This window comes from Eupeodes corollae, chromosome 2 (assembly GCF_945859685.1).
Source record: "Eupeodes corollae chromosome 2, idEupCoro1.1, whole genome shotgun sequence".
Classification (NCBI taxonomy): Eukaryota; Metazoa; Arthropoda; class Insecta; order Diptera; family Syrphidae; genus Eupeodes; species Eupeodes corollae.
The window spans coordinates 23,791,284-23,810,638 of record NC_079148.1 but is presented as its reverse complement, the minus strand read 5'-3'; the positions used below and the strand labels follow the sequence as shown (position 1 = coordinate 23,810,638).

The window sequence follows — 19,355 nt, the reverse complement described above, 5'->3', positions numbered from 1 at the left end:
TTAAAATAATAGTTTTGTTTGTGCAATGTGAACAAAGAAGTTTTTATGGGAGATGTATTTTATTTTTTTTTATTTGTATATGTTTATGGGTTTATTGTCGTCAGAGTCGGAGTCGGCATCGCGTCAACGCCATCCATCGCAGTCATAGAGCTCGTTATGCCATAATAGAATATTAAGCCAGCTATAGCTACCCAGCTAGCAGCTGCTAGTTTCATGGTCGGTTTTGCGGCTAGAGAATTGAGTTGAGTTTGATTATAGAATTGTAGATATAGCAGGAATTAAAATGGTAATTGATGTTGCTTTTGGATCGTGTTAAAACTACCGGGATTTTTTATTTTTATTTTTCATTCATTCTTAATGATTCTGACATCAATTTAGGAAATAATAACTGACATACTATTTGTGTTAAATGTTAAAAAATGTTGTTTTTTATTTAATTTGAAATAAAATTTTATAATCTTATGTTAACATTAATCATTTGAATTTTTTAACACTCTCTTAACTTACCTCAAAATGCAAGGGGGCATGTGTGCATTACGATGATCGACGCACGACGCAAAAGCTATTTGAGAGTTGAATATTTTACATAAATAGAAATTGTTGATCTTCTTGAAAAAAAGACTAAAATGCAATGACTTATGGAAAAAGGAAATTTATGTTTAATATAAATTGATATAAAATTGAAATTTAAAAATTTTAATGAGTTTTAATGTCATTATTAATAAATCATCGGATAAAAACTTACATTGGGCGCCACTTAAGATTTTTTTTCCAATAATAATAAAATTATTTAAGTGCTTGTACTTAATTAAATAATTCGCATAAATGTTTATTTGTAGGAATTTAATATAAATACACACATAAAATGTGTGTTTTTATGACCTCCTCGATCGAAATCGATGTTATTTGCATTGAAATTAAAAAAAAGTTTTCATAGTGCTTTTATTCAAGAGGAGATTTAAAATTTTAAGAAAACTTTATGTCCTATATAATTTCTTTCTTCCGTAAACTTAATTCTTAAGCATAAAAATAGTAAATTAAGTACATTTTTAGAATGCTATTAGCCACTCAACCTTTTAATTTTTATATTGTCATGAATATAACATATAACCTGTAGAAAATAAATAGCACCAGTTATTATTCTAATTTAAATTAAATTACATAGTTAGTGGGAATGGAAAATCAAAACATCTGGGATCTGGTATATTATAGTGTTGTGTCTTTGAGATACCGCCCGTATTAGATTTCTAGAGGTATATCGTATGTAATAATTGTAGTTTGTGTGCAGTATAAGGGCTCTCATTGCAACTGGAATTATTATCTCATGTAACATTCAAGCGGGTGTTCAATTTCAGAGAAAAAGATTACTCGTTTATAACAATGCGACCTTGGCGTTAGATAATAAACATAATTGGAGGACTGTTTTTTCTTCTTGTATGAAGAAAAACTAATTAACCAAGAATGAAATTAGATTAGTATTTAAAATTTTACACGTGTTCAGTAAGTTGTTAGTTTAAGAATCAAGAAACTAATTGAACATCAACAAACAAAAATTCTCTTTTAAATATTTAATCTTTTTTCTAAACATTGAATTTATATAACAGCTTAAAAATAATTTGATCTTAGATACTTGTCAACTTCAATAACAACCTATATAAGCCGGTATACATTTTGACTCAAAAAGTGCAAAACAATTATAGTTTTGTAGATGGCACAATGATAGAACTTTCTACAACTTAATATTTTTATAATTATTTGATGACATTTTCCTCCAAACCTATAACAACTTTCCACGAACTAATTTTTAAATGTTTGTAAGTACACTTCGGCGTATACGTACTTTTTGGCCTTTTATTTTAAACGCATATTTGAAATAGCATTTATAGTTGGACACTTGGGCGTATACGTACTTTGTTGTAGCATTTTATTTTAAAATTTAACACAAATTTAAAGCTACAACCCTATTTAATAATTTTCTGCATAAAATACGCATTTTGGAGGACAATCGCTATTGACATTTGATCTTTGTTTCAAAAACTTATAGTTCACTTCCGTGTTATTAAGAACACCAATAAATTGCAATGAATACTCATTCAAAAACACACAACCAACTTTGCTTTCTAAGAAAAAAAAGAAAAGTTTTCTTGTCTTTTTAATTATTTTCAAGAAACAAAGGAGCAAATGAAGTAATTAAATTTTAACCACCCATATATTTATATCATCATCAAGAACTTCAACATGGATAACACCAGTTTTATCAAAGAAATAAGAGGATCGAGCTAGTTTTTCAAACCAATTGAAATGATTTATCTTCAATCAATTAACTATTTGCGATGTGGTAAATTTATTTTTAAAAAAACACGACATGCACACATTTTAAGAAATGCGAATAATTGTTTGCAGAATTGTTTCTAGTATAGAAAAATATACCGGAAGTAGAAAAGGAATGTTGTTCGGAAAATATAAGGCGGTTGAAATATTATTATCAAATTAATGTGAATTTAGAATACTGCAATATTGAGAAGGTTTAGATCACCGCATACATTACGCAAAACAAGATTAATGAGTAGTCAAATTATAGTCAAAAGTTGCATTTTACTTTGATTTCAACAAGCTCGAATTATGACTCTTGATAATAATTACCAAATTATAAAATTTTGTACTTTACGAAGATTTGAATGCTAAATTACAATTTTTTCATTAATTTTATAGTAAAATCGTCTTGATTTACTAAAAAAAGGATTTTCCTGAATTACAACCTAAAATTTAGCAATTAGTGATTTTTCAATTCTCTACATGTGGGTACTGAAATGCTCCATGAACAAAAGAATGTATGTTTTAAAACTACATCTTCGAATCTCTCATCACAAAATACTACATCCTCAGAAATGACACAATTCATGCTGCGTTTTTGATATCCAAGGGAATAAATCAAAACACAATGCACATATACTTTTCTGGTTGATTTGAAAAAGTCTTTCGACGCCGTATGGTTAGAAGATGTTTATCTAAAACTGAGAAGGCTTGGCATAAGCAAACGATTGTTGTGTATTTTTTATGGTATGCTTAATGGTATAAAGTTTGGTGTCAAAAGTTGCAATGTAACTTCTACCAAAACATTCCTAATTTAAAATGGTCTACAACAGGGAGCGAGTTCGCCGATTCTCTTTAGAATTTACACCAGCAATCTGATAGGTATTCTAACCAAGGCAATTGTGTATGCCGACTATCTAATTGCATACAGAGCAGTCCGAAAGCTTGAGGTTATTAGAATTCTTTTGCAGCGTGATTTCAACAAGATTCAACAATATTGCGAGGACTTGAAACTGAAAATAAACGCCCAGAAGTCGGAAACAATTCTGTTCTGCAGCGATTAACGAGCAAAAGTGTAGCAAAAATACCTCGGTATCTGGTTAGATCAGTATTTATATTTCGACAGACATAAAAATACCAGGACCAGAGGAGCCTTTGATCTGACGAATTGGTTGTTGTACAGCAATCAGAGTAAAGGTAATTTTCTACATGGCCCTCATACGGCCGATGATCGTTAATAGTCTTCCTGTGTTTCAAAGTTTCCCCTAACTAGATGGAAAAGTTTCGGGTGTTCGAGTGGCAGTGTTTATGAGGCTTTCGTTCATTACTATTTAAATGAGGTCCTGTACAACGGTCACATTGCAAGAGCTAAATTCCGGTGCGTTCTGTTTGAACGACGAGTATTTTAAAGCTTCACACCCGAGTGGCTTCATTCTACCAGAGGTATTCCTCTTTTTAGATAGATGCGGTCTGAAGAAGGATATCACTTGAGATAGACCCGTGAATAGGCCGTGAATCCTGTACACAATTGGAACGTCAAGGCGGAGCACAGCTTCTTCAGTTTAGAAGTGCTGTATCAAAACGGGTTGAAGCAGGAGAACCGGTTTTGGTGGCTTCATTTGACACTTGATAGTCGGTAGTTTGATAAAGTTTTAAGCTTTGGCCTACTTACATACCTGTCTTATGCTTTTAGGGTTAAATTTTAAGTAGACTAGACATGGACTCAAAAAATGTATATCACCAAAAAAGTCAAAAAATGTATGTAATCATGAATAAATGCACTTTAAACTTGTAAACGAAAAACGTTTAGAAATCAAACAAATATTATTTCTCCTACAGAATTTTCTAATACAGTATTTTAGAAACAGTTTTATAACTTAAAACATCATTTTGACCCCAATCCAATCAATGACGGATCCAGAGGAGGGGTCATAGGTATCATATGACCCCCCTAGGAGATAATTTGTTTGTATTTTTGTAGAAACTCCCTTCGATTCAAAACTAATCGTATTGAGTCAATGTTTTTGTATATGAAAACTAAATTTGTATTTGCTTTCTAAACTTTGTTGCAAAAAGTACCACTTTAAACTGAGGGCTGAACCAATAATATGAATCTGATATTCAGTCATATTCCAAAAACTTAGCACAAATTCATCAAATTTTTAAAGATTCAAGTTTTTTAGAGAAAACTTTGAATAAGAGATCTTCAATTTTAAATTAAGTTCCCTTTAAATTCCTGAAACTAGCCTTTAATTCCATCTTATTTTTGTATGCACATAAAAGTATAAAAGAACTATGTATATGGCAAGTATTGCATTCGTAAAGTCTGTCTGTCTGTAAAGCATTAACCACTGCGCCGATTGAAACTAAGCCGATTAGTTTAAGGCGTTTTTTTCATGTATTCATACTAAAAATAACACCAGTCCCCATATAAATTTGTTGGTGTAGATTCGAAAATTCTAATTTTTTCAGAAATGAACCGATACATTTTTTAGAACTTTCTCTGAGTTTTTCTTAATTCGGCTTGTTTTTACAAGAAAAACCCTCCTAAGGCCGTTATTTTGTTTTCAAATTTTCTCAAGAACTTAATCACATTTCAATAATCTCGTCTTTCAATGCAAGCTATTGTCGATGGTCAAATTTTCAAATTGATGATCGAAAATATCATCATTTTTGTTTAATGGCATTTAAATTTTTAAGAACATTTTCTTTGTAGGTATTGCAAACGGGCAATATATTTCTTTTGTTGAATAAAACTTTTAAGGTTGTAACAAATAAAAGAAATCTACATTTTGAAGGGAATTTGCTTTGGATGTTCTAGAACTGAGATTTAAACACGAATTTCAAGAATATTAATGTCCCAAAAACAGCAAAAGTGACACTTTTGCTAAACTAATGGCTAATTGAAAAACACAATGGACGTTTCATATCTATTAATATAAAAGCTTTGAATCTCTTGAGAACTGAAGTGAAAAGAGATTCTGAAACGTGTAATTTGTGACTGCCTGGTTTGTTTTTATTTTATATTCAGAGAAATTATGTACTTAAATGCACTTATTTCCTTAAATTCAACAACCAAACATTTTTCACTCTACAATTTTAAAGTTTTGTTGACTCCTTTAAGATGAAGCACAAGCTCCAATCTACGAGTTAGCAGACTGGTAGCGATAGCACTAATAGTCTCCCGAAAATTTAGTCCGAAATTTAGGCCTTGAAATGTGTACATTTAAGGTTAACCTTTTGTTAGCCTTCTTTAAAGAACATTTTTAAGCGGTAAGTAAAAACTCGTCTATATGTTAAATGCCGGGCCCCCCTGATTAAAAATCTGGATCCGTGGTAATTTGTGTAGATGAAAAATGATATTACAAAGCTCAGGAGAAAAAAAAACTATTATTGTTTGTTCAATGATCTCAATGATTATTAAATTCTATATTATTGAGCAAAATCACTCATATTCACGTTCAAGTTTATTGTGGAAACAAAAAAAATAAACAAAATCTAGAACACACTGGTAACATTGTGAGTGAGCTTTTGACAAGTTGTTTATTTACGAAGCAAAGTTATTCACTTTTTCTCCACAATTATATCTTATTACGAAATGATTCATTTATGAAGGAACACCTGGGCGAATACGTAATTTTTCTTTTAATTCATTTAATTTTTTTGTTTTAAAATTCTTTTCCGAGTTTCCGTGTGCGTTATTTGATCTAATAAATGTAAAATACTTCATATCACCTTAATTTTCAATCAAAGGTGTTATAATTACTTATCTATTCATGATTTTTATTAATTGAATTGGGACAACTTGCGTAACTTTTTTTTCCTATTTGCTAAATACTCGTATTTTGACTATATTTCTAAATAAATATTAAAAATCTTCAAAATCCCATTTTATGTGTATTATGTTGAAACAAGTTTTTTGGCAAGTGACAAATTGAACTAGATATAGTACTTATGTATGTACATATATGTATTTTTCTATGTAAATATTTGTACAGCTTGATACTTTAATTAAATATCAATTTTTACGCAATTATTTTTTTAATTTTGGCGGAATTAGGAAATTAGAAAATTTTAAAGTTAAAGCAACTAAAAACATTGTATGAATTGTATGTACATACATAATTATGTCTATACAAAAACATTTTTATAATTTTTGGCACGTTTTTGAAATATTTGTATTAATTTGTCTCAATTATTTTATTATGATTTTATTGTTAGTATTAGAGTCACTTGAAATTAACTGAACCGATTTTTTTTTTTGATTAGACTCTCGTAGTTATCCAATATTTCATTTTTGATTATAGGAAACACTTTCATGGAAATAAACCCCATGTGGGAAATGTTTCCCAATTAAAAAGGAAAGTATCTTAAGGTTCTTTGCAAGGAATTTCGCATTCGAATTAACATTTTTGACAGAAAGATGCCAATGACAAAAATTTCTATCGAATCCTCTTAAGACATTAATGGATACCTTATCGAGTTGTCAATATTTATTGACAATATTCTTAATACTATTCGATAATATGTACAAGCAGTTTTAATAAAGAAATAATTTAACTATAAATTGAAAGGAGATACATTAAACATAAAATGGGTGTATTCAAAAATTTTCCAAAAACTATAAATCTTTCGAAAAATATTTGGATTGTATTTATATTATGTGCTGAAATGTTGTATCATACAACATATTAAGTTTTATAATAGTTTAAATGTTGTTATTTCCCCTTCGATTAATATTTTATATTATTTCATTGATTTTTAATATTCTTTTATATGACTCATAGATATCTCTCTGCATCATAAATATTATAAAACATCACAGAGACATCGCTTTGTTTCACCGAGAAATATATACATATTTTTTGAGTGTGCTATCACTCATGCATAATAATTAGCATACTTTATTTAATATTATAAATTTATTATATTGTTAAAGCAAGATTTAAATTTGGCGTCTGCCAATAAAACTGGTATAGGTACTTTTAAACATTTTCAAATAAGTAAGTTGAAGAACGACGAACATTTGACGATGATGATGATAATGATAAGAACCTGCTTTAGCTCGTTTGAATAAAGTTTAGTGAGATTTTAATTCAATTTGTTAATTGTTTGTTTGTTTAAGACATATTTGAATTTAAATATTTTGATTTTAAGTGAAGAATTTGTGTAAAATAATATTGTTTGATATAAGAGAATAGCTTATTTTGATTGAAACAAAAATTGACTTTGAAATTTCTCTGTGATTGATAAAACACTTAACTACTCGTAAAACCTTAATAACTTCAATTAATTTGTCTGCTGATTCCAGGAAGAAAGATTTGTATCATAAATGCATTAGATACTTCAGAATCGTCTTATTCAGTTGAATTTGATTTCGAGATAAGTTAGTACTTATGTTTATAAACGATAACAACTCAGACAAATTATATTCACACTAAACTAGATGATTGATAACTTATATCAGAACTTCCTTCCTTCTGATAACAATAAAGTTAACCCAATTATTCTTTTTACACAGTAAACATTTATAATTGTTTGTTTAAATTTGAAAATTTCCATTCAAGTTTAATCTTTTAATGTTATTAAAAATGACTAATTTGTTGTGATATATAGATATATAAGTCTGGAGCGTGGATAAAAAAGTTTTTGATTTAATAAATATTGTTTTTTCTACATATACATTCATGATTTGTTGATGATAATGATAACATTTAATTTTAAAGGTCGAATCAAATTGAAATAAACAAGAGAGAGAGAGTTCTTTACTACTTAAAAACCTTTAAAAGGTTTACACACATCAGGTGTTTCTTATTGTTGATTTTGTTTGATAATAAATTCTTTTTAAATAAATAAGTTTTGTTAAGGTCATCGTTGCAGGCTGTTTTATTATCAAACCTTAGTTTAGAGAAAGGAAAATGATTACAAAAACTATAATTTTACAGAACTCATTTTTTGATGAAGTTAATGTGGTGTAGCTTCGCAAGTTGAAGATATGAAGTGTATCACAAAACTACCTCAACATTTTAAAATTTGACAGATTTTTGCGTCAAAATTGTAAGAATTTGGGGTAAAATCTGCCAAAAATGTGAACAGACAATTTTCATTGAGAAGATTTTGGCATTTGCCGGCTCAGTAATTGCTTCTGCCATTTAACGATCAGAATCAACTTTATAGAGTTAAACAAGTCTTCAGAGGAAACTTTGACATTTCTAACCATTAAATTTTCATTCAACAATAAAAACACGTATTCATACATATTAAATATATCGTCAAATATTTAAAATGCCTAAGCCATCTGTCAGCTGTCAAATTTATCTTCACAGTGTTGCCAATTATAAATTTTACCTTTTATTTGATACTTATATAATGACATGTATTGCTTATGAGATATTGACTTTTAAGTCATCTGCAACGAAACATGAGGACCATTAAACTTCATTAAAAATCTATACATATAAAAATGAATTGCTGTTCGTTAGTCTCACGAAAACTCGAGAACGGCTGAACGGATTTATCTTATCTTAGTGTTGAAATGTTCGTGGAAGTCTAGGGAAGGTTTAAAAGGCGAGAAAAAATCGAATAATTTCCGGGAAAACTATGAAAACAGCCCTTTTTTATTCCCCATACAAACTTTTCTTAGGGTCAATTTGAACTTATAGCTATTCAATAAAGTTCATATTAATTTATAATCACTCACTGTTGTCTAAGCAATTTCAATTTCTTACCGCTGCATAAAGTTCAAATTCAATCATATCTATGAAAATAATCTTCGCGTGCGCTTTGGAAGATCTAACGTCGCGTTCCTAAATTAAACAAAAGTGAATCGCAAACGTGACAAAAAATGTAGTAAACTGTTAGTAGCACTGATTTCCAATTAATTTGGTCGGCTTCGCGAAGCTTAATTTTAGCTAACTTCAATTGTAACTGTATCAAATTATTTCTGTAAGTTTGATAAATCTTAAGTTTTGTCACAAATTAAGTTTCTGAACACAACCATAATATTTGACATTTGATTTGATAATCAACTAATATGTCAATCATTCTGCCGCACTTCAGAACACGGAGATTTATGGCTCCAAAAAATAAATAGAAAAATCAGAACACGGAAAAAAGCGACCATTCAGAATTTTCTTCCAGGACCACCTCACAACTTGCAGTTAAAAGTTGGGAAAAATATAGTTTATGAGAAAGCTTTAAATTGATTAACAAACTGTATCATAACAGTGTGTGTCTCTTAATAAAAATCTAAACCTTATAAATAGCCAATATTTCAGGAAAACTCTATTTTTTAAGTAAGCAACATGATGTGTCGAAAATAATAATAAAACTTCATGCTTCATTAACAAAATGCTTTTTTCTTCAATACGTTTTGTTTGTTTTGAAATAAATTTATACAAAAGTTTAGGTCTTTCATTTATCGATTGAAACAGTACGAAGTCAGCTAGTAATTAATAAATATTTGAAATATCCACATATTCAAACACATACTTGAAAAGTGACACTCGAACACCGAATAGTTTCTACTTTAACTTAACGTCACTTTAACCTTACCCAACCTAACCTTTATGCATTATGTGCATATTCTAGGTAACATAAGGAATATAGAGAATCAAATTTAAACTTGTATAGAAGCCTACAACTTTATCCAGATGACTTTAATATTCTGGTTGAATTTTTGTAGATATTTCGTAAAAGTTAGCACCAAATATCTTCTGAATTTTATGATTTCATATTTAAAAAAAAAAAATGGTATTGATAACGAAAAGATGTCTTTAATTCGGATGCTTTGTTTTGAGTTTTCTTTTTATCAAAATTCTTTTCAATAGTCCTAATTTGCTTATGTCTCTTTTTTTTCTTTCAGCCAAAACCAATTTCGGACGATACCGTGTCCATCAGAGAAAAAGTCACACTATCCAAAGGAGAAAAATGGCGGATTCTAAAGAACATCAGTATAATTTCGTTTGCCTTTATGGTACAATTCACAGCTTTTCAGGTAAAATACAAATCAAATATAAAATATTTAATCTTTTACATTTCTAACGTGATATTATTTTTTCTTTTTTTTAGGGTACGGCTAATTTACAGTCATCGATTAATGCCAAAGATGGTCTAGGAACAGTTTCCCTTAGTGCAATTTATGCAGCCTTAGTTGTATCGTGTATATTTTTACCCACCTTGATAATAAGACGATTAACTGTTAAATGGACATTGGTCTTCAGTATGCTATGCTATGCTCCATACATTGCCTTCCAGTTGTATCCAAAGTAAGTTCTTATAAACCTAGCTTCTCCAATTAGAGCTTCTAATATTTTAATACATTTTTTTGTTTTCGTTTAAAGGTTTTATACATTGGTACCAGCTGGTATTCTAGTCGGTTTGGGTGCAGCACCTATGTGGGCATCCCAAGCTACATATCTCACGCAAGTTGGGCAAGTTTATGCTAAAATAACAGAGCAAGCTATTGATGCTATAATTGTACGATTCTTTGGATTCTTCTTCTTGGCCTGGCAAACAGCTGAATTGTGGGGAAATCTCATTTCGAGTTTGGGTAATAATTGAGAACTTTAGAAAACTAATAATGGTTAACTAACATAATACAATATTTATTTTAAAGTTCTCTCAAGCGGTGGACATGGAGGTGGTGGCGGCAGTGGTGATAATACTGTTTCCGAAGAAGATCTTCAATTTTGTGGTGCTAATTTCTGCGTTCATGGGGCTAATGGACACGCTAACTTGGAACGTCCCCCAGATGATGAAATCTTCGAAATTACAATGATCTATGTCTCTTGTATTATTGCCGCCGTTGCTATTATTGCTATTTTCTTGGATCCTCTTAAACGGTAAGTTTTGATAATGATAGAATTTAAACATTCACTTGACACTTACAATTCATATTCACCTCTCCAGGTATGGTGAAAAACGTAAGGGTTCACAATCAGCTCAAGAAATATCTGGATTAGAACTTCTGTCAGCTACATTCCGTCAAATGAAAAAACCCAATCAGCAACTTTTAATCCCCATCACTGTGTTTATTGGCATGGAACAGGCCTTCATTGGAGCTGATTTCACTCAGGCCTATGTGTCGTGCGCTCTGGGAATTCATCAAATTGGTTTTGTGATGATTTGCTTTGGAGTTGTAAATGCAATTTGTTCGATTCTGTTCGGTTCGGTGATGAAGTACATTGGAAGGCAGCCAATTATTGCTTTGGGTGCAGTTGTTCACTTCACAATCATCATAATTATGCTCGTCTGGAAGCCACATCCTAGTCAGCCTATTATCTTCTATGCGATGTCTGGACTGTGGGGTGTTGGTGATGCTGTTTGGCAAACACAAATCAATGGTCTCTATGGTCTGCTCTTCCGACGAAACAAGGAAGCTGCTTTCTCAAACTATCGACTCTGGGAGTCTGCAGGTTTCGTCATTGCCTATGCCTACGACACAACCTTGTGCACACGAGTGAAGCTTTACATTTTGATTACAGTCTTAGTGTGCGGTGTCATTGGCTACATTATTGTTGAAATCCTCTACAAGAGGAAGGTAAGATTTAAGAATGTCCATGAGTTTAATGTGAGACTAATTTAAATTTATTTTTCTTCACAGCAACGTAAACTCAAGAAACAAGAAGCTAAGGACAAGGAAGCTGAAGCTGCAGCAGCCGCCGCCGCTGAGGCCAACAAGGATGAGCCTGAAGAAACCGATGATGAACTTGATGAACTCGAAGAAGACATTGTAGTCACTCACTTTTAGGTTCAACGATTAAAAAATACATTTCATCATAAATCGCTTCTCTTAAGCAAGTGCAATCTTAAAACTTAAAAAACTTTGAATTGAAAACGAAAAAGAGAAGAGCTGGAACTTTAAAAAATATTGATCGAGCAGTACAATAATAATTGAATCGAAATGCTTAGTTTCTTAATCAAAATAGGAGATAAAAACAAACAAAAAATATCACAAAATATACATCTTGTATAATTTATTTTAATTTTTTAATTATTATTATTTTTTTTTTGTTGTTAAAAGCATTGTTCCATTTTCGTTTTACATGAAAAGTGTTAAGTGGAAAACAAATTTTTTAAAGTTACGCGAGATATATTAAAACAAAAAATAATTGTCCAGCAGATTCCTATATAGTTAATTTATTTTTATTTTTTTTTCTCTACTTTTAAGTACCTATATAATATTATATATAAAACATATTAAATACATTTAATGTATAGTTTATGGATGATGTTTTCAAAACAAACAAATTAAAAATACAAAAATCCAACACAAAAAATTGAAGAAGAAAATATTCTGCTCAGTATTATAATGTTAAATTTTAAGCGAATAATGGAAAATCAAAAATTTAAAAAAACAAAAATAAAACATTAAGACAAAAAATTATTAATTCCTAAATTGTTCTTTTTTGTGTAGTTATATCTAAAAAAATACTGTAGTGACTCTTTAATTGAATATACAAATACATACACATACACACACACATAATGCCTTTTGTTTTGTGATCGAAACATTAAAAACAATTATTTTAATTAATTAAATATATAAAAACTTACTCGTATATTTAAAAACAAAACAAACGAAAACTCCTCTTTTAAATTACATAAACATTTTTAAGGTGGACAAGTTGTTAACTAAGAAAAAATTGTGTAAGTTTACGGGTGGGATATTTCTTTTTTTTCTTAAATCATTAGTTTACAATTTATAAATAAAAACAAATATTTTAATTAATATCTTAGATGTTCAAGTTATTTTTTTTGACTGCATCTTTGATATATATTAATACATACATGCATAAAATATAATTTTAATTATTTAAATTTATATATATTATTAAAAGAAAAAAAAAAACAAAAAACAAAACCTTTTAAAACAATTATTAGAAAAATAATTTAATTTTTAAGTGTTTATGTTTTATTTAAGTGATCATTGTGTCATCTAGAAGAGTATTGCAAATGTCAAACATATATGAAAATATTGTGGAAATTTGATGTAAATATAATTACAAAAATAAAACTTATGTGTCTTTTATTTCCTTACACTGGATCGTGCAATATTGAAAGTAAATTTGTATTCATCAAAGAAATATGTTATTTTTGACAGCTTATTTAATCAAGTTAAGAAATACTTTGAAGGGCAATTTTGACTTTTCAAGTTTGACAAGTGACAATGAATTTTGTTTCCGCCGACTTTTTTGAGGTGAAATCAAAGGTGGCAATACTTATAAACTTCACTTCTTTTCGTTGCTTCGTTACTAACTTAATTTTAGGTTAGGTTAGGTTGAGGGGCTGACCGTTGATGTCTTTACCGTCACACTTAGATCATACAGATCCATTGTGATATCCGTAAGTATTGCTACCTAAGCTAATAAGAAAAACCTATGTGTTCAGTTAGTCAAGCCATTGACGAAATTCAGAATGTTCGTACCTGGCGTACTAGAGAGTTCTTCTAAATCCTCGAAGAAATAGTTTCCAAACTATTTCTTCCTTTGATGGGAGAGTGCGGGACAGTGACACAGAAAGTGCGGAGTGTCTTCATGCACCTCCTCGTCACCGCATCCTCTGCATAGATCATTTGAATTGATTCTCATCTTTTTCAACAGATTATGTCCGGTGATTATACTCACAAGAGATCGAAGTAATCCCTTGTGCAGCTGCATAATTCTTTCCGTTTTTTGTTTGTTAAAACAGCGCCATATCTTTCTTGTAGTGCCACAATTGTCAAGAAGGTTCCAATTTTCATAAGCCTTGATAGTTATTCTTTTTGAGATTTTCTGTTTTAAATAACAGGTAGGGGTGCTAACTAGCTGAGCTTGGCTTACGTCAAGCACTGACCCTAATCTTGCTAATTTATCGGGTTTCTCGTTGCCTAGTATATCGCTGTGGCCTGGGACCCGGCAGAGTCTAATGTTGTGCTGTACGCCAAGAACCTTAAGCTCTTCGCGGTAGCATGAAACAAGCTTTTTTATCTCAGTTGCAGTAATTGCTTTTATTGCTGCTTGGCTATCAATGTATAAGGTGATATCAGCTCGTGGTATCGCCATCATTGAAACCTTTTTAGCAGCTGTTGTCACTGCCATGACCTCCGCTTGGAAGACGCTACTGAAGTTTGGAAGTCTAAGCGATGCGGTTAACTTGAAAGCTTCACAATAGAAGCCTGCCCCTACACCAGTATCCATTTTAGAGCCATCAGTATAGATAGCTATTGACGACTCACTGGAGTATGGTATATTATCTATCCATTCCTCTCTGCTTGGGATGGCAGCCTGGACTGGTTTATGAAAATCAAGTTCGGGTATTTTATAGTCTGTTGTAGTACTATGACCCATAACTTTATGAAGAATTTGGGCATGTTCTATGGAACTGTTTATCCAGACTTTAGTTTGACTAAGTCTCAGGGCACTTTTGGCCGCAGATTCTTAAACAAGGAGGTCTAGGGGAATTAGATTAAGCATAACTTCCAGTCCCGCAGTTGGAGTGGATCTCATTGCTCCCTTAATGGCAGTGCACGCAAGTCTTTGAATTTTTGTCAAAGTTTTCAGTTCGTGGTCTTTTCCAAAGCTTTCCACCATACCAAATTACCATAGGTTAGTATTGGTCTAATTACTGCCGAATACATCCATCTGATAATGTTAGGGTTTGGTTCCCGGCTTCAAAAGTGACAGCTTCCTATTCAAAATGGGCAGATTGGCTGCGTTCAATCTCAGACAGATAGGGTATCCGGATACCTTTTTGTTGGTGTATTACGTGTAAAATTACAGCTGATCAAAAACAGCTGAGATGTCAAGAAAGGAATCCAAAGGTATCAAATTTCTGGGGTATGTAGGAATCTGACAGAACAGCTGATTCAACACATGGTTCAATTTCAAGAAACTTGAAAATTGTATTTGTTGGCAAACAAAAAGATACAAAAGGTTTGTTGAAGTTGTATTTGAGGATGTTCTGAATTTTAGAAGATAAATATGATCTATTTTTTTTTAACTTTAAAATTGACTTATCCAAACTATATCTATATCTATTTATTGTCACTTCATAATAGACCTTTTTTCTGCAAGGATAGTTTTCTGTAAAACGTAAATGGTTTAAAACCGGAGATTTCGGAAGTATAGAACTCCAATTGAGCTAAGGAAAAAATAACATAGATTACAGATTAAGGTTATCTCTTATTTATTAGATTGTTACGCATCTATCAGTTTATCATTGTCTGACGAATCAGTTGAATTATCCATTAAATGTTTTATCTTACAACAATTTTGACTTTGAAGCTTAAATATTTCTCCGCTTTTTGCTGAAAGTTGTTTTAATTTTTTGACAGCTATCCAACTCGATCAACAAGGTATCTAAAAATCCACCTATCCAAGATACCCTATCCAACACGAGATTGAACGCAGCCATTTAGACAACGTTTGCAGTCAACTGCGTTCCTTAGACGTACATTTTGACAAGTCAACTAGTCTTTTTACTAAGTGTCATAAACTTCAAAGTCGAAACTGCTTCAATAATTTCTACGCTACAAAACATTTCGTAGGCAAGCTACAAATCCATCAAGACTTATTTTGTATTGTATAGAAATATAACTTTTTCGTTTTACAATCTTACAAGAAGGAACAATTTTCTTTTCACAAAATTTATAAATCGCATAAAAATCATAATTAGCTGTCATTTTGACGAAATTAGACTTGACTTTATTGTAAGGAAGAATTTTCTTGGTTAACTAATTAAATTTCCAAAAAAATTGCGTTAATTGGAATGGAATTCCAGCTGGTCAATCAGATAATAGATACTTGCCTTACTTTAATATTGGGTAGGTTCAGGCAACATGAGAGACTTTATTTGCAGTCAACTTCACTATTTGAACGTAAATTTTGACCAAGGCAACTTTACTTCGCAAACTTCTACTTTACGTTCATAGTACAAAAAGTACCAACAATATTACTGTCTACAAGGCACTCCTCAGGAGAGCTACAAGTCCACCACGATTTGTATTTTGTATTGTAAATAAATATTAGTTATTTCTTTTCCAAATTGACAAGTAACCCTTTTACAGAAAGCATTAAATGAAGTTGTGCAGAAAATAAACAAATCATAGAGTAATAAAGTTCAGCTTTCAGTTGAATTAAAATACATTATCAACTGTCATTTGCAGTCAACTTTCCAATAAAGTTGCCTTAATTGGAAGGTAATTGTATGGCAGCTGGCCAATCACATATTAGAAACTTGCCTAACTTTCAAGTCCCTTATGTGTCATCTGAACCTGCCCATTGTATGAAAATGCCAATGAAACTTTTCAAATTTAAAACAATTGTTTTATCAAACATTAATCCATTTAGTGTACCAAATAAAAACCAAAAAGAATAAGTCATATTTTTGACGGAAAACATCATTTTAAATAAACAGAGCTCACAACACCAAGTATTCAAATTGAAGTCCCAAAAAAGTAAATTTTAAAGTAAGATCACATGATTTGTGTGAGCAAATAAAAATATAGAACAAAAATTATCAAAGATTGCGAAATTGAGTAAAGTAATGAAGTGTTTAAAACAACGCATTTAGTTAAAAAAAATTGCAAATATTCAACCATGAACCTTATAAAACATAATAACATTTTAATTCGCAATTTAAATGTAAACAAGAATAACATATTAAGTTAATCTTATGATTTTGATAGATGCAAATAGAAAGAGTGACAAATATTACCTTTTCAAAAAAATGTAAATATTTATATTTCTTCAGCTTCAGTTTACAAATAGTACATAACTAATTTATTAGACATTATAAACATTAAAGAACTGTCTGGTTTTTTTTGCAACTTTATTATATATCCGGAAGTTTATGTTTTTTTACTTTTTTGTTAAATTATTCAAGGCCAAACTAAAGGCAAAAAAATCTGTTTTTGCTTCAACCCACTTGAGTAAACATGATAACTGGGTAGATAGGTACATTAGAAATAAGTCCAAATAAATAAATAGCAGGTACTTAATTTTTAAAACTTTTTGCTGATGTTCTACTCGCAACATCAGGTATAATGAACCCATTTATCTCTTTTTTAGTCGTTTTTATTTGTTTATATATCGACATGTGTGCCACGAAAAAACAAAACAGACCAAATAAATTTTAAGGAATTTTTCTAATAAATTTTATTTATTTGATTTTATGCAATTAAAACATTTTTATTAACTTTTCATAACAAGATGACTTGATGAAATAAATAATTTCAATTACCACAGAAATTTAAACTTTTATTTCATTCCAAAAAAGATAAATTAATTTAAATCAAATATATGTTTACATTTTACTTCTGAAATATTGATTTTATATTACAAATTGCGTCTTTTATAGGGTTTTCCAATAAAAGGTTTCATCTTATCGTTTAAATAAAAATGAGTTTTTTGCGAAAGAAATCTGTAGATGTTTATTGCCAAATTTTCCATGATAAATTAAGGTTATTTGCGAGTGTATGTATTTGATAGCTTCAGGAATTCATGTATCGGTTTAGCTTCAATTGTAGTGTAGGTTTTTTGATAGGTAGTCTCTCTTGCAAGGGACTGATAAATCCTTTAAGAGTAATTCTTGTCGTGAAAAGTGCTTTTTCAAATTAGCCGTTCGGAATCGGTTTAAAACTGTAGGTCTCCTCCATCCTTGGGAACATTACTCGCACACAGGAATGGTTGAAAGTTGTAAATTATTAACCCCTAGTTCTCAACGGACTGTTGTGCTACCGAATTTATTTATTTTTAAATGAAAACAGTCTAAGGAATCCTTTCTTCGAGAAATTTCACGATAAGGAAACTTTTCTTTTAAAATGTCTTTTGGTTGAAAATTAACATTTACGTCAATGTCTCCTAACCCCCGATATAAATTATTAAACATAGCTCTGTAATCCAATATGAATTTACTATTACATTTGTAACAACCTCATTTTCGCATAAGTATGGTTCAATTGCTTTACAAGTACAAAATCACGCCAAATAGACGCAGTCGCTTGGGCAGCTGCCAAAAAATTGTCTTCCAATTAAGGCAACTTTATTGGAAAGTTGACTGGAAAGCTAGTCAAGGAAAATCTCCTTTAATATCAAGTCAAGTCAACTTGTGTCAAAATGTCTATTGATCATGATTTTTCATTAACTGAAACCTGAACTTTATTTCTCTACGATTTATTTATTTTCTGTACAATTCCATTTAACCTTTTGTGTAAAAGCGTTCCTTATTTAATAGGAAAAGAAATATGTATGTAATTAATATTTATTTAGAATACAAAATACAAGATCATATGGACTTGTAGCTTCCCTGAGAAGCTTTTTGAAGTGGTTTTCGCACTATCAACGGGAAGTAGAGGTTAGTGAAGTATAGTTCCGAGTTTGAAGTTTATGACACTTCACCAAAAATGTCAAAGTGTACGTTCAAGGAATGCAGTTCACTGCAAATGAAGTCCCTTATGTTCCCTGAACCTGTACATTTTTTCAATGGCAACTAGTTAGTTGTTCAAGTGTCATACATTTCAAACTCGGAACCTTACTTCACAAACCTTTACCTTCTTTTGATTATGAAAAACTACCAACAAAATTATTGTCTACAAAATACTCCTCAAGCATATTGTAAGGATATAATAAATACTTATTGCTTTTCCAATAGACAATAAATCTTCTTTCACAAAACATCAAATGGAATTGTGCAGAAAATAAATTAATTGTAGAGTTAAAAAGTTCAGCTTTCCGTCGAACGACAAAACATGATCAATTGTCATTTTGACATGAGGGGACTCATGCCAAAATGACGATTGATTAACTTTCCAGACAACCTTCCAATAAAGTTGCATTAATTGGAAAGCAATTTTTTGGCAGCTGTCCAATCAAAAATTAGAAACTTGTCTAACTTTCAAGTCCCTTGTGTCGTCTGAACCTGCCTATGTTGCTATGGAAATACATTTACCATTAATTTGTATGTATACAAACAACAATTGCACATATATGTTCTTAATACTCGTATGTACTTACAAAAACTATAACCCAAACAAAAATCGTGCTCTGCCAAATTAATAAAGT

At 30.6% G+C, this 19,355-nt stretch overlaps 1 protein-coding gene across 2 annotated transcripts in view; it reads left to right on the top strand.

Annotated features, from left to right (window-relative positions):
• The window catches only part of LOC129947430 (UNC93-like protein), a 191,119-nt gene extending 178,875 nt beyond the window's left edge, over positions 1-12,244 (top strand). For both annotated transcript variants that reach the window (XM_056057982.1, XM_056057981.1), the window contains 6 exons: positions 10,178-10,309; positions 10,384-10,580; positions 10,656-10,864; positions 10,931-11,156; positions 11,224-11,854; positions 11,918-12,244. In XM_056057982.1, coding sequence (XP_055913957.1) covers positions 10,178-10,309; positions 10,384-10,580; positions 10,656-10,864; positions 10,931-11,156; positions 11,224-11,854; positions 11,918-12,064 — 1,542 coding nt within the window. In that variant the 3' untranslated portion in view covers positions 12,065-12,244. The remainder of the gene's footprint in view (positions 1-10,177; positions 10,310-10,383; positions 10,581-10,655; positions 10,865-10,930; positions 11,157-11,223; positions 11,855-11,917) is intronic.
• Positions 12,245-19,355: the final 7,111 nt, after the last annotated feature.